The sequence below is a fragment of the Mustela lutreola genome, assembly GCF_030435805.1.
Source record: "Mustela lutreola isolate mMusLut2 chromosome 5 unlocalized genomic scaffold, mMusLut2.pri SUPER_5_unloc_1, whole genome shotgun sequence".
NCBI lineage: Eukaryota > Metazoa > Chordata > Mammalia > Carnivora > Mustelidae > Mustela > Mustela lutreola.
The window spans coordinates 527,389-543,863 of NW_026709258.1; the positions used below are offsets into that span (position 1 = coordinate 527,389).

General features: G+C 45.2%; 1 protein-coding gene and 2 pseudogenes across 1 annotated transcript; all 3 read left to right on the forward strand.

The window, feature by feature from the left end:
* Positions 1-6,672: 6,672 nt before the first annotated feature.
* LOC131822531 (keratin, type II cytoskeletal 8-like) lies at positions 6,673-7,811 on the forward strand (annotated as a pseudogene).
* A 3-nt stretch (positions 7,812-7,814) lies between these two features.
* LOC131822532 (keratin, type II cytoskeletal 8-like) lies at positions 7,815-8,135 on the forward strand. The gene has a single exon (XM_059158831.1). The coding sequence runs from the start codon at positions 7,815-7,817 to the stop codon at positions 8,133-8,135; it is 321 nt and encodes a 106-aa protein (XP_059014814.1).
* Positions 8,136-14,183: 6,048 nt separating this feature from the next.
* Positions 14,184-16,163, forward strand: LOC131822537 (histo-blood group ABO system transferase-like; annotated as a pseudogene).
* Positions 16,164-16,475: the final 312 nt, after the last annotated feature.

Here is a 16,475-nt window from a genome sequence, read left to right on the forward strand (position 1 = left end):
TTCTTGTGAGAGAGGGAGAAAGAGAGAAAGAGTGTGTGTGTGTGTGTTTGTGAGAGATGTGTATACATCTGTATATATACATACTAATATTAAGAAAGATTGTAGGAAATGTGATTTAACATCTAAGATCCCAGTATTTGAAGATTCATATGTTTAATCCTATCTTACTTCCCACGAGTTTCCTAAATGTTTTGTTTTGTTTTTTCAGTCACTTCAAAAACAAGGTAGACTGTTTCATGCTGGTGACAATTTATTCTAAATTCCATGAAGATTCATCATGCTATCATTTTTATAAACAAGAGACTGACATGAACACAAAATCTCTCCTAAGGATTTACAGTTATTCAGCAAAATCATGTAAACATATTTGGAAAATCAGGATGGATAAATTACTTGTGGGAACAGAGATTCCTAAACTAGGAAACGCTTCCCAGGCTTTACTATCCATTTGAAAGAACAATATAACTCTCAAATTCTATGAGATGGATGAATCTTCTCATAGCACTACTAAAATTTACAAGAATTTTTTGTAATTGATTATACTTTTGGGTCTTTGAAAACTAGAATAATGATTGATAACTAGAAAAATGATTAATCCATTACATATTTCAAAGGCTGCAAAATCAAATATTTAAAAATTATACTCAGATTTAGGGAGAGCAGAGCTAAAACTACGTTAAGACTGAAATTTTTACTCAGAAAACTATAAAGTACTCATGAAAGAAATTGAGGAAGACACAAAGAAATGGAAAAATGTTCCATGCTCCTGGATTGGAAGAATAAATATTGTGAAAATGTCTATGCTACCTAAAGCAATCTACACATTTAATGCAATTCCTATCAAAGTGCCATCCATCTTTTTCAAAGAAATGGAATAAATAATTCTAAAATTTATATGGAACCAGAAAAGACCTCGAATAGCCAAAGGGATATTGAAAAAGAAAACCAACGTTGGTGGCATCACAATTCCGGACTTCATGCTCTATTACAAAGCTGTCATCATCAAGACAGCATGGTACTGGCACAAAAACAGACACATAGATCAATGGAACAAAATAGAGAGCCCAGAAATAGACCCTCAACTCTATGGTCAACTAATCTTCGACAAAGCAGGAAAGAATGTCCAATGGAAAAAAGACAGCCTCTTCAATAAATGGTGCTGGGAAAATTGGACAGCCACATGCAGAAAAATGAAATTGGACCATTTCCTTACACCACACACAAAAATAGACTCAAAATCTATGAAGGACCTCAATGTGCGAAAGGAATCCATCAAAATCCTTGAGGAGAACACAGGCAGCAATCTCTTCGACCTCTGCCGCAGCAACATCTTCCTTGGAACAACGCAAAAGGCAAGGGAAGCAAGGGCAAAAATGAACTATTGGGATTTCATCAAGATCAAAAGCTTTTGCACAGCAAAGGAAACAGTTAACAAAATCAAAAGACAACTGACAGAATGGGAGAAGATATTTGCAAACGACATATCAGATAAAGGACTAGTGTCCAGAATCTATAAAGAACTTAGCAAACTCAACACCCAAAGAACAAATAATCCAATCAAGAAATGGGCAGAGGACATGAACAGACATTTCTGCAAAGAAGACATCCAGATGGCCAACAGACACATGAAAAAGTGCTCCATATCACTCGGCATCAGGGAAATACAAATCAAAACCACAATGCGATATCACCTCACACCAGTCAGAATGGCTAAAATCAACAAGTCAGGAAATGACAGATCCTGGCGAGGATGCGGAGAAAGGGGAACCCTCCTACACTGTTGGTGGGAATGCAAGCTGGTGCAACCTCTCTGGAAAACAGCATGGAGGTTCCTCAAAATGTTGAAAATAGAACTGCCCTATGACCCAGCAATTGCACTATTGGGTATTTACCCTAAAGATACAAACGTAGTGATCCAAAGGGGCACGTGTACCAAAAAAAAAAAAAAAAAAAAAAAGACTGAAATTTTTAAAAATCAACACTTCCCTATACCACTAGTAAAAGTTCAGATCATACGAACTTTAAAAGCCATCTGTCTCAGCAATCAGCTTCTAGGGCCTTCTCCTAAAGCAGTCATTTGAAAAGCAGGCAGCTATCTATATACAACAGTGGGGGGCAACGTTCATTGTCATGAGAAAATATGTGTCATTAGGGAAATAAGCACATACATTAGGGTTTATCAGGATAATGAGATTATAAGGACTGTGTAATGTTATGGAAAACTATACTAAAATAGGAAACAAAACAAAAACAGGTATACAAAAATAATCCACACAATCTGGGTACTGAAAGATGATTGAATAAGAATATGCTAAGTTGTAACAGTTTGGTACTTAAGAAGATTGTCAAAAATCTGGGGAATACAGAAAAACTAAAGAAGACAATTATAATGGGCACATGTAAAACATCTATATTCAGAAGAAAAACTAATTAAAAAGAATTAATCCAACAATTCCTAATAATACACATATCACAGTTCAGGAGCAAAAGCTGATGTCTATTGGAGCAACACAAAGAGAAGGTTCCCAAAATTCTGGCATAAGAGTTCCATCTAAGTCATCACTGTCAATATATCCAGTCCAAGTAGCATAACCAAATCCTTCATATTGAAACCATTCATGATTTTACCAAGCAATTTGGAATTGTCCCTAATGGCTTTCCAAGGTGATCTGGCTTGGCTACCCACAAGCAAAGAATGCTTAGAGAAAATCACTCTGGAAGCAGAAGTGACCATGGGGATTTCTTAACATTTCTGAGCAACATTATGATGATTTGGTGCAATGGCAAGAAAAAACAATGAATGTATAAGGAAGAAATATTTCAGCTAGACAGTAATAATAAATTGCTAGTAATAGATTAACATGTTACACTAAATAATATCTTCATCTACAAAGCTTAAAGCATTTAATATTAGCCATTATGATGCCCAATGGAGGGATGAAAACTAAATCAATGATGGCAAATGCATGATCTTTAGGTACAAGAAAGAACAATGGTTATATAGGTAGTTAAAATTCTAAATTTTAAATCCTTTAAACCCCTTTAAATCACACTTTTCTGTATTGTTCCTGGCAAATTGGGTAGGGAGATTTTAATCTTAAATTATCTTAATTCCCGTGATGCCTGAAACAGAGCAAATGATCTCAAGCAGACATTAGCGCAAAATTAGTGGGTGTTCTGTATCCTGCACGTAATTCTGTTCAATTTACCAAATCTTGTTGAACAGAAACAGAACAGTGTAAGAAACCAATAAACCTATCTCCCTGCGCTTTGTGGAATGAAAAGAGAAGTCACAAGGAGCCTTGATAAGACTGAATAATTAATTGTAGAGCCATTGCCTTATTTTCTTAGGCACTAATTAAACCTGGGGAGGGTCACAGACCAAGAGCATTTAAGAAAAGACAGAACACAGGTGAATCCCAATCTAATACCCTGCTTACTTGATCTATGCACTGAATAACAAATATTTGAGGTCCCACGAGGTACCAAGCCCAGTTTTATATACTGGGGATACAGCAATCATCACAACAAAGTGTTGGCTCTCATGAGGTCTACACCAATAGATATGCCTACTATAAGCGAAGGACAGGGTGAAGTTACTCACACTAAACCTCAAAAAGCAAATAAAGACCTGCAAAGGATGAAACAATATTTCTCAGTAAACTAGATATTTGAGAGAACAAGATTAGTGACTTTATTTTGTTAAGAATAAAAATTAATGGAATTTGAGACATGGAAACAAAAATAGGGCAGAGAAAGATAAATATGCCCTGATTCCAAGAGATAAGTGAGGGAACTCAGCCCAACACCAAAGCCTCACAGTGATTCTTCTTCTTCTTCTTTTTTTAAATTTATTTTTTTTTTTCAGCATAACAGTATTCATTGTTTTTGCACCACATCCAGGGCTCCATGCAGTCCGTGCCCTCTCTAATACCCACCACCTGGTTCCCCCAACCTCCCACCCCCCCTTCAAAACACTCAGATTGTTTTTCAGAGTCCATAGTCTCTCATGGTTCACCACCCCTTCCAATTTCCCTCAACTCCCTTCTCCTCTCCATCTCCCCATGTCCTCCATGCTATTTGTTATGCTCCACAAATAAGTGAAACCATATGATAATTGAATATCTCTGCTTGACTTGTTTCACTCAGCATAATCTCTTCCAGTCCTGTCCATGTTGCTACAAAAGTTGGGTATTCATCCTTTCTGATGGAGGCATAATACTCCATAGTGTATATGGACCACATGTTCCTTATCTATTCGTCCGTTGAAGGGCATCTTGGTTCTTTCCACAGTCTGGTGACCGTGGCTATTGCTGCTATAAACATTGAGGTACAAATGGCCCTTCTTTTCACTACATCCGTATCTTTGGGGTAAATACCCAGTAGTGCAATGGCAGGGTCATAGTGATTCTTCTTCTAATGATCCTCATGCAGTATCCGAGTGGCAGCTTAGCAACAAAGGGCTCAGAGAATTCTTACGCAGATTCTACACATCTCCAGTTTCTACAGAACCATGATTATTTCCTGAGCCACATGTGTCACAGAGCAAGACTCCTTACCCAATCGGACCAGCCAGCCAGCTGCCCACAATTACCCTAGGCAACTTCCCAAGGCCATACTCTCAGTCAGAATGAAAATGCTCCAATACTCCACAGAAGTATGTTAAGCAAGTGTGTCAGAAACACACTTATGTGTGTTTATATGCATATACATATATGCACAATGCATACACACTCACACACACAGCTCTATGTACATAGGTGCACGTCTGTATACATGTGTGAGTGTAGATATGTGTGGGTGCAGACAGGTAGGAGGTAAGGAGCTCCTCTTTGGTTGACCAAGCAGCAGAGAACTAGGTCAGAGTTCAAAGCCTATTTGCCCCTTTTCTCTGGGGTGAATCATACTTTCCCACATACTAAGAAGGCATTTTTCCACTCGGTATAGAGAGAAGGAAAGAAGAAAAGGCCCATCCACACACTATATAGGTGATATTTCTATATACATTCTCACCTGCCCTCATCACAACCGCCTTCTTTCTACCTAAATAAAAGCCTTCCTACTTTAGGGCCTGAAGCATATTAGACGTATTTTTTTATTGCTTTCTGAAGCACATATTGCATAACTATATTTATTAAAAACACTTCAAAACTGGCAAAAGTAACCTGTTCTGTCAGAAGTCAGGAGAGTGGTTTACCCATCCTGTGGGGATAGTGCTAAGAAGGTGTAAAAAGTTGTACTTATTGATCAAGACGCTAGTCACACTAGCGTGTTCCCTTCCTGAAGGGTCAGCAAGGTGTGTACTTACACGCACCACCCTGCATGCATAGTATACCTCAGTGCAAACGAATTTTTTAAACTCAGCTTCTTAATAATTTTCAGTCTGTCACTAATCTACAGTTGTCTCTTCCCAAGACATGAGATTTTATAGAAGTCATTCAGAACCATGCACTCCTCTCTATCCAATTTGGAGACCAATAAAAATAATTAAGCCTTATTAATCTTTCCTAATCGTACCATTAATCAAATAGCACCTCCAAGCAGTTACATAAAACCACTTTCAATTAATTCTTGGGAAAAAAACTACTTAATTATATATAGAAGAGGACATTTTACCCAACTTTCAGGTTAACAACACCTTTACATGTAGGGACAAAGGAAAGAAATCTCATTCCTATACACAAATTTCTTAAAATGTATTTTTTTTTAATTTTTTTATTTTTTATAAACATATATTTTTATCCCCAGGGGTACAGGTCTGTGAATCACCAGGTTTACACACTTCATAGCACTCACCAAATCACATACCCTCCCCAATGTCCATATTAAAATGTATTTTTAAATCCCTTTTAAGAGCTACATAAATGATTATATTCCCAAAGCCGAATGATAGCTACATGTTCACTATCACAATACTCATACGTCAAACCTATTTTTATCTTCATTTCTTCTCTTCACTCAACTTGAAAAATGGTAAATAAAAATGACAGTAATAAAAGAGAGAAACTCTATATAGCAGAGGAACTAGGGAGGAAGAAAATCTCCAGCAACACAATCTAAGAGTCTCCTGCTTTCCCGTCTTCGACACTGCTGGTCATCTTCCTCTATCAAATTTAAGCAGACCTGTACCACCTCTTTCTCTGTAGAAACATGCAACTGAAGTATTTATATTAACAAAAGGACTGCACCAAAGTCTAACTCAGGGCCTCTTACAGGAGAGCATGATGATACTATCGGAGAATTTAATCAAAGCACATATTTTATTCCTTTGATAGAATGGGTAATCTTTTTTATAGAACGGATAATCTTTGAAAGAATAGGTAATCTTTATTCTTTTTTTTTTTTTTTTGCAGGCCTCAAACTCACAACCCAGAGATCAAGACCTGAGCTGAGATCAAGAGTTGGACACTTAACCAACAAAGCCACCCAGGCATCCCTAGGGTGGGCCGTCTTAACACAGTTTTTTAACTTACAAATCAAAAAGGTGGGATGTTTAAGTAATCAAATGCTTAACCAATAAAAAAAGAAGAGAGTTTTCTTTTCTACTTGTTTGACGATTTTTTAAAAATACTTCTTTTAAAAGATATATATTCATGCCTACCTAGAAGCAGCTTCTTGGCCCCTTGTGGAACTTCTGTCAGGTTCAGCCTACTCGCCTCTACTCCAGCCTCCACTCCGGCCTCCACCATGTCCGTCAGGTTGACCCAGAAGTCCTACAAGGTGTCCAACTCCGGCCCCCGGGGCCGTCAGCAGCCGCTCCTACACCAGCGGGCCTGGCTCCCGCATGAGCTCGTCCACCTTCTCCCAGGTGGGCGGCAGCTTCCAGGGGGGCCTTAACAGCAGCATGAGTGTGGTCAGGCTACGGGGGTATGGGGGGCATCACGGCCGTCTCAGTGAACCAGAGCCTGCTGAGCCCCCTTAAGCTGGCAGTGGATCCCAACATCCAAGCTGTGCGCACCCAGGAGAAGGAGCAGATCAAGACCCTCAACAACAAATTTGCCTCCTTCATCGACAAGGTGAGGCACCTGGAGCAGCAGAACAAAGTTCTGGAGACCAAGTGGAGCCTCCTACAGCAGCAGAAGACCACGCGGAGCAACATAGACAACATGTTTGAGAGCTACATCAGCAACCTCCAGCGGCAGCTGGACACCCTGGGCCAGGAGAAGCTGGAGGTGGAGCTTGGCAACATGCAGGGGCTGGTGGAGGACTTCAAGAATAAATATGAGGAGGAGATCAAAGAGTGTGCAGAAATGGAGAATGAATTTGTCCTCATCAAGAAGGATGTGGACGAAGCTTATATGAACAAGGTAGAACTCGAGTCCCGCCTGGAAGGGCTGACCAACAAGATCAACTTCTTAAGGCAGCTGTATGAAGAGATCCGTGAGCTGCAGTCCCAGATCTCGGACACGTCTGTGGTCCTATCCATGGACAACAGCCGCTCCCTGGACCTGGATGGCATCATCTCCAAGGTCAAGTCCCAGTATGAGGACATCACTAACCGTAGCCGGGCTGAGGCTGAGACCATGTACCAGATCAAGTACGAGGAGCTGCTGACATTGGCTGGGAAGCACAGGGATGACCTCCGTCGCACGAAGACGGAGATTTCTGAGATGAATCGGAGCATCAGCCGACTCCAGGCTGAGATCGAGGCCCTCAAAAACCAGAGGGCTGCCCTGGAGGCTGCCATTGCCGATGCTGAGCAGCGCGGGGAGCTGGCCATTAAGGATGCCAATGGCAAGGTGGCCGAGCTGGAGGCCGCCCTGCAGCGAGCCAAGCAGGACATGGCCCGGCAGCTGCGCGAGTACCAGTAGCTCATGAACGTCAAGTTGGCCCTGGACATTGAGATTGCCACCTACTGCAAGCTGCTGGAAGGCGAGGAAAGCCGGCTGGAGTCTGGGATGCAGAACATGAGTATCCATACTAAGACCACCAGCGGCTTCTCAGGTGGCCTGAGCTCGACCTATGGGGCCCTCCCAAGCCCTAGCCTCAACTATGGCCTGAGCTCCTTTCAGTCCAGCTTTGGCCCCTCTGGGTCCTTCAGCCATGGCAGCTCCTCCAAGGCTGTGGTGGTGAAGAAGATTGAGACCCGTGACGGGAAGCTGGTGTCCGAGTCATCTGATGTCCTGTCCAAGTGAACAACCACTGTGGTCCCACCCAGCCTCCCTGCTCTCATGGCTGCCATAGAGCCTTTGGGGGAAGGAGCTGTGCAGGGAAGCATTGGGAACAGGAGACTCACCTAAGACTCACTCAACCCCAGTCCTCAGCCTGCCCTTGGGGGCGGTTCTGCTGCCCTGGGTACCCCTTCTTGTCCTTGCCTCCAACTAAAAGCCAATTTGAGTGTCTTGTCCCAAATAAAGTCTCAGCTGGCTCTGCCCATCCAAAAAAAAAAAAAAAAATGATATATATTCATGACTGAATGTTATCAGCTACAAATAACAAATGTCTCTTCGCAGACACTGCATCTTTTATGCAGTTCTCTGTCAGTCCCCTCTGTACTCCCCTCTGTACCTTACTACGGAGGCCTAAACTTGGAGAAGAGTTCTAACAATGCCAAACCCTGCACAGGAAGGGAGCACACGGACAGATGACGAGAGGCAGCTACATATGGACAGCTCTGGGCCTGCATCTTGGGGTCCCTACATTAGTTTACAAGTATGGAATCCTCCCAGCTCTCCACTATACACTCTAGTTGGGAGCTGCAGAACCTCCCAAGCCTCATTTTTCCAAATCTGAAACAGACACAACCGGGTCTCTACCTCCTGTGTGCTTGTGAGAGGTAGATGACACAATGCGCACAAAGCAATTAACACGGTGCCCCATGCAACGCACACAAGCAATGACAGGTATCTATGCTTGTGGTATTCAAAACTTTTCATTTCAAAGGTGACCTTACAATATCATCTGACAAATACATCATTTAGACTAATACTCTGCCAAAACGAAAATGTATCTTTAAAGTAATCCAAGTTAAATGTGTATAAAAAGACACTGAATGGAGCTTGACTTCTGGCTAGATGACTTTCAGTCACTGAACTCAGAACAAATATTATTATAAATAGCTTCCAAAAAAAAGATCATGTGGACTTTGGAGTGACCTGTTCCAAGTCACTTATCCTCTCTGAGCCTCAGTGTTCTCATCCATAAAATGGGAATAATTCCCACATCCTGCAGTTTTGAACATTATTTGCAAAATACCAATATCTTGCACCTTAGCACCTTAGCAGATAGTTACTGGAAAGCATACGGAATAAGAGAAGTCATAAAAAAGCTAATACAAAGCTGGAAAACTCCTTTGTAGCATTCTTACACTTTGCCTCCCATTCTAATCAGATGTGCTTGTCCTTATGCAACACGAGTTGATTTGATTTGATGTATCTCCACGTCTTCTTCCAAACTCTACATCATCCTCCAACTACCTCCTACTGTCCAGGGACAGTAAAATACTGTCGCATTACGAGTCCAATGGCGGAATTTTTATTCCCTTTAACTCTGAGAAAACTGAGACCCTCCTCCGTAAAGACGAGGAGAACAGCGATGATCCTAAACTACATTTTTTTTTTTTTTAACCACCAATGGGAGAAATTTCAGAAACATTTTAATTAGCTTACTTCATTCTCTACTTTCTACCAAGATAAGAAAGATATCTGAGAACAAGGCTTACCTATTTGCACCATTTCTTCATTACCAGCCTGTAAAGGAGGGGGAAAGTAAAAAGATACAGTTACTGGGTTTCATCTTATCACCTTGTACGTTTTATTTCTACCATTAACGCTTTTCAGGAGCTAATCAGGAGATGCCGGAGATGGGGACTGGTGCCTAAAGGCTGCGCCTTGGTTTGTAGGTTCTTGCAGTAAGAGAATGAGCCAATTAATAACAGTTTGGAACGGGGAGTTGTTTCGCCGTTTTAATTTTAATATTTATAAAGCTAGCAAAAATAAATGCATTCCGTATTCTTTTCTTAAAACTCAGATACTGGGTGCGGATTAGCCAAGAAAGCCTCTGTATTCATAGGCGTGAAAAGAAACCTAAAAGGGGGCCTGACAGATCAGATTTGAGGTCAAGAATAGACCAGGCAATCTTCTACTTTTGAACCTACGGTCAGAACCGGGCCGACCAGAGAAGCTACAACTCCTCACAGGAAAAGTCCGTGCCCCAAGTCCCACCGGCCCTGAGCGGATGGGGTTTACAGCAGACGGCGGGGCCGGGCCCGCGAGCCTTCGCCAGGACTCTCCGAGAGCGTCGGGCTTCGCCGGGAGTCTCCAAAGCGTGGGGCTGGGCCGCGGAGCGGAGGAGCCGCGCTGGACTTCGCTTTCAAGGAGGAGGAGCCGTGCGGAAGGGGAGGGGAGGAACGCGGCGGCGCCGCCAGGCTTTCGTCCAGGAAAACGCAGGGCAGCGAGCGACCCCGCCCCCGGCCCCAACGGCCGAACCCCAGCCCGGCCGCCGTGCTCCCAGCGCGGGTCGGCCGGATCGCTCCCTGCGGGCCCGGGGACTTCCTGAAACCCCCGCCTCCCGCCGCCCGAAAACGTGGTGCGTCGGTGCGGAGGAGAGGAAGCGCCGCGAACCCGAGGCGGGCGGCCGCAGCGCGGGGATCCCGGGTGCCGCGTCCGGATTCAAGCGCCCAGACCGCCCTCCGGAACCGGGAAGCCCAGACCGGCCGGCGAGGATGCGAGTTGGCTGCACTTTGTCGTCAGGAATCGTGACGCAGGCCGCAACGGCGGGAGGCGGGGGCGCGCTAGGGGGACGAGCCGGGGCTCCCGGCGTGGGAGTCGCGACCCACCCCGGCCATCCCACCCCCTCGCCCCCAGAACACCCCGCAGGCGGCGCCCAGCCCTCCGACGCCGCTCCGGAAGGCCCAAGATAACAGGGAAGGGTGGGAGGGGGGAGGAGGGAAGCGAGGAGGGGAAAGAGGGGAGGAGCTTTTTGGGAAAAGGTTGGGTTTGAGTTCTTATGGTTATTATTTTCCACTTACTCGTGCATCAGCTGAAGTCCTAATCTCTACCAGAGCGGCTGCTATCAGCCAGAGTGACGGGAGAACCATCACGAGTCGAGTTCAGTTTTCAACAACTGGGCGAAGCCCATGCCCAGAGCAAACCCCCCAAAATAAGTTTCTTAAAAAAAAAAAGAAAGAAAGAAAGGAAGGAAGGAAGGAAGGAGAAAAAAAATGCAGAATCTCGAAACACACACACACACACACAAAACTGTGATTTGCTTCAGTGAAAATGAAATTTGAGCTCTGAGACTGGCCCCTCGGCTCGGCGTCCTTCCCACTTCTTCTCACCTCGTCCTCCCAAACCGAGTGTGCAGGAGCGAGAAGGGGCTGCGAGCCGGGCGCGGGCTGCGCCGGGAGAGGGGAAGGGACCCCGCGCTTCCGACTATCTCGACCCGAGGCGGCTTTCCCTGGGCTTTTCAAGCACCACGGGTTCCTGGGGTTCGCGCAGAGAATGCTTGGGCGCCCGGGAGCACAGAAGGGGGAGGTCGTGGCGAGCGAGAGGAGTGAGCGGGAGCCAAGGAAAGAGGCAGCGAGAGGGCGACTCCGCCGCTCGCGCAGAGGGGGGGACGGGAGGAGCCAGAGAGGAGGAGGAGGAGGCTGGTGGAGGAGGCAAGAGGAGCGGGTCGGAGCGGCTCCTGCTGCTCTGGCTGCGGCGGTCGGCTGGCTGCCCGCGACGCGCCGGGCGCTAATAAGGCGGCCGGAACCGCCCCCCCACCCCCCGGGCGGCCCCTCCCACCACGGCGCCCACGTCACGCGGGGCCGGAGCCCGCGCCCACCTGGCCCGCCCGAACGGCCGGGGCGGGCGCGGCCAGCGCAGGAGGACGGCGGGGAGTGGGGAGGAGCGGATGATCCTGCGGGCTGTTGGCCCCAGGGCGGGTCGGGCTTTGAAACCGCCTAGGTGGGGGCTCCTGTAGCGGAGGGGCCCCGCTCCGAGGTCCTCTCCTGCACCCATCAGACGGGCTTAGGGGAGGGGGGCGGTCCGGGGAAGCCCCGGGTCCCTCCTGGGGGGACCCGCGATGAGTTAATTATAGGAAGGGGAGGGTCCACGGGCCGCTCCCGGACTTTAGGACATTCACCTCCTTGGACCTCCAGCGTCCTTCCAGCCCGGGAAGAGATTCCCCAGAGGGAGCCCCAGGACCCTGAGAGGCCCCCCAGATGCCCACCACGTTTTGTGGGGGTGGTCCATGTCCGCTTCCAGTTCTTGGGTATGCTTCCCTCATTTGTATTACTCTGGAAAGATACCACGTCTGTTCTTGACTCGCCCTGATGCTTCCGTGTATTACTGGAGCACATAGGCCTCAGCGTCTCTTCCTCCCTCCAAGATTAAGTTATCAAATGATTTCTGCCCCCTGGGGCTGAAGCTTCCTGACAGGAGAGGACACCAACCTGGGTTTCCAGAGCCCAGAAGATGCGAAGACACTGAAGGAATCCAAGCCCAGGTCACTTCCTGAGGGAGACAGAGGCTGGGAGCCCAGGACTGGAAAGGAATGTATTTCCACCCTCCTCTGACCAGTTTCGGGTCCTCCCTCCCCACAGCAGACCATGAAATGGGGGCGATCAGGCACAACTGCTCATCTAATCCTCAGAGCTTCGGCTGGAGGCTTGAGAAGGTCCCCCTAGGATAAAATGTGTAGAAGATAGTATTTTGCTAAGGGATTCTTCGGTAAATCATAGTTCCTTTTCTTCTTTAAAAATGGCACAGAGTCTGGAGGTTTCTTAATCTTTGATTCATTATTCAAGGGTTGCCTCTTTAACTTACACCTAGCAAGATTCTGCGGTCACCGGTGTGTTATCTGCTACGTCTTTTCAAAGTCATGTGTAGGGGACGCTTATATGTACAATCCAGAAACTGGATACCGGAATGGCCAGATAACCTAAAGACCCCCAATAGGGTATTAGGTTAGTTTGGGGTGGAATTGTAATTAGACCCCAACCCTGAAATCTGCTAAGTTACTTTTCCACTTCAGCGTGTTTGTAACCAGTCGTTGACTTTCTATCTGGCAGTGATCTGCTGAATTTTATACCCAGTTTACTTATTCATTAAAAATAATAATAATAATAATCCTCAGGATGCTTGGGTGGCTCAGGTCAGGATCCCAGGGCCCTCCCGTGAGTCCTGCATTGCTCCTTGCTAAGTGCAGCCTGCATCTTCCTCTGCCTTTCTCTCTCTCTCTCTCTCTCTCTCTCTCTGACAAATAAATGAAATCTTAAGAAAGAAAAAAAGAAAGAATCCTCATGTTCTGTGAGTAAAACCTACATCAATTTACACTGACAAGTAAAAGAATAGGGAAGTACAAGTCAGAAAACCAGGGTTCTAGGCCCAGCTTGGTCTGTTTGAACTTGACAAGCCACCAAACTATTTTGGTTTTCCCCCACGAGATATTTCAGCTCTAAAAATTCTGATTTGAAGTAATAACAAATACTGTCTTTAGCCATGGCATTACACTACTCCTTTTTGTGTTAAATTTTACAAAGTGCCAGCATCTGTCATCACAAATGGTGCAACAAGCAATTCATATGACTTTCATGAGAACAGTGGCTTCGGACATTTGGGGCCATGACCACAGAGAGAAATGTACTTTGCATTGTGACCCAGTAAAATTTTCATGATTCAGTACGTGCTACGCACAACAGTTCTGGTATTTTCTATCTTAATTGTTTTCTGGGTCCCCCGCTCCAGTACTGGTCGGAATCGACTTTGTTGCTTTCATGACCCAGCGAGTCATGACCCTCATTGTGACAAACATAGATTTGAGCTCTTATAAGAAGCTTTATATTTCTGGATTCTAAATGAGTTGAGTTCAGATTAATAAGGCTCTCTCAGTATACTCTAAGACAAAGTTTCTCAAAGTATGTCCTGGAATGTAAAATATGTGTCTCTCTCTCTCTCTCTCTCTCTCTCTCTCTCTCTCTCACACACACACACACACACATGCACACACACACACACTTCTTTGACAGCGACTAAAGTTTGTGAAGTACTCGGATAAACAACATGAAGTGGATTTCTTTATTTCAGAACTTCATAGAGACTTTGATATCCTAAGCCCCTGGGAGTCTTCCAGAGGGAGATAAAGTGCACTATGGTTCTCATACTGATTTGACCATAGAATGTTTTTTTCTTGGGCCTTATCTTCTGAAGAACACACTACTTGGGGAAAATGCCTTCGCAAAGACCAATTATTAAGGTAAAATGAACTCTGAGTCCGACAGGTAAGATTCACATGCAGATTCAGCTTGAGTTTCTCCATCTAAAATTAGTTTAATAATACTGCTTTTGCAACATGTTCATGAAAATTAACAGAACCTTGCATGTCAACTGTTTAGGATATGGTCTAGAACATAACAAGGGCCTAAATGAAGATATATATATCTATATCTATAGATATATAGATATAGATATAGATATAGATATAGATATAGATATATATTTTACTTGAAACTGTATAGCGAATGTACAGATGACTCAATGGGAATGAAATATGGCGAGTTCTAAGAAAAGTAGGAAAATGTAAAGAGCTAAAATGTAATGAACTTTTAATTTTACCAGGCATAACACAGGGAATCAAAAGCAAAGCAGTCATTAAGTTCCTTTCACAAACTGCCCCCTACATTCCTGCTTTGAGATAAATCCCTGCCTCCCCCCCCCCCCGTTTCTTTGCCTCTGGCTCACACTGTTTCCCACACTCATGTCCATGCACTAGCTCAAATACTAAACCAATGTTTGTAGTAGGTTTTCTTCCAAAATATGTTTGAAATAGAGAAATAATTTCAAAAGTCGTCACACATATGTCATCTCCCTGATTGTGAAATCAGTCCCTTTAAGACTTAAGTTTCATGAAATCAGTCGATGTGTGGACATTTTAAAAATCTGTGCATCCTCATTGGCAACAATTAACTGGGCAGGAGTGTGTGTGTGTGTGTGTGTGTGTGTGTGTGTGTTTTCCATTTGAGGCTGACTGGTCAATGTTTTGCATCTTATCATAATTTGAAAGTATTATCATACCCCATGCATATTGTGTTCTAAACATATAAACAAATTTTTGTCATTTCTTACAGCAAAAAAAAATCATTTATAATTTGTTGTTGTTCTGCTATTTACCTTTCCCACGCTTTTTTTTTTTTTTTTAAATAAGATTTGTTTTTCAAGTAATGTAAGATTCACAGCAGAGCTGAGGGGGAGATGGAGATTTCTCATATGCCCTCCAGTCCCTACACAATAGAACCTCCACTAGTATCCCCACCTCCAAACTGTAACAAAAGAGTGGTACGTTAATTAGAACAGCTGTGGGGTCCTGCCACCAGCCTCATGGCAGTGACCCATCCCATCATGTCCTCTGTCCCTATAGACAGGTGTTCTTCCTGGAACTGTTCCTGCAGATGGCGGAGAAGCACTTCATGGTGGGACACAGGTTCAACCTACTATGCCCTCACAGACCAGCCAGTGGCATGCCACATGTGTCCTCCCAGGAGGATCGCACACTTGTGTGCCCTGCAACTCCCAGACTCTCATGACCCCCACTCCGTGTCAATCCTGAAAGTCAATGCTATCACCACCCCACCTTCCAGAGGCTCCAAGGGGTCAGGCCACTAGCCTGTAGTCATGCCCGGCACACTCACGGGTCACCTCAAGGATCCCTTAGCCCATGCTGGCAGGATGTGTCCATATAGCCCATGGAGATTATCTGGAACTTCTCACAGCAGTGCTTCCTCTACGAGGTGGACTACCTGGTGTGTGTGAACATGGCCATGAAGTTCAGCTACCACATGGGCATGGAGTTCCTGTCCCCACTCTTGGCACCCTGCACCCTGGTTTCTTCAGGGTAACCCATGATTTCTTCACCTAGGAGCACTGGCCACATTCCCGAGCCTACATTCCCAGAGACGAGGGTGACTTCTACTACACAGGAGGCTTTTTGGGGGGTCGGTGGTCAAGGTTCTCCAGCTGACCTCTGCCTATCACCAGGTAATGGTGGTCTATCAGGCCACTGGGGTCGAGGACGTGTGGCATGATGAGAGCTACCTGAACAGGTATCTGCTGGAACATAAGCCCACCAAGGTGCTGTCCCTGGAGCACCTGTGGGACCAGCAGTGGCTGGGCCAGCTCCAGGTCATAAAGATGCTGAGATTTGTGGGTGTGCCCAATAATCACCAGGGCATCCAGGACTCGTGAGGGGCTGCACCCGCTTCCAGCATGGGACTGCCCTGGGCAGAGCTGTCAGAGCATGTTCCCTCCCCTGTCCCATCTGGAGAAACTGTGGGGCACTGCCCACTCAACCACATCCAGAACCCCCCACGCCCACGCAGAGGAGACCTGCCTGGACGCCCAAGGGCCTTTCTTTGTGGTCACTCCATTTTGATCACTTCTGGGTCATTTGAGGCTGTGAAGGGCTCCAACTTCATGTCGGGTGTTTTCTGTGTCAGTAAAGGGCAAATATTTTAATTTATTTTTTTAAAGATTTATTTTTTTTTAATTTGACAGAGA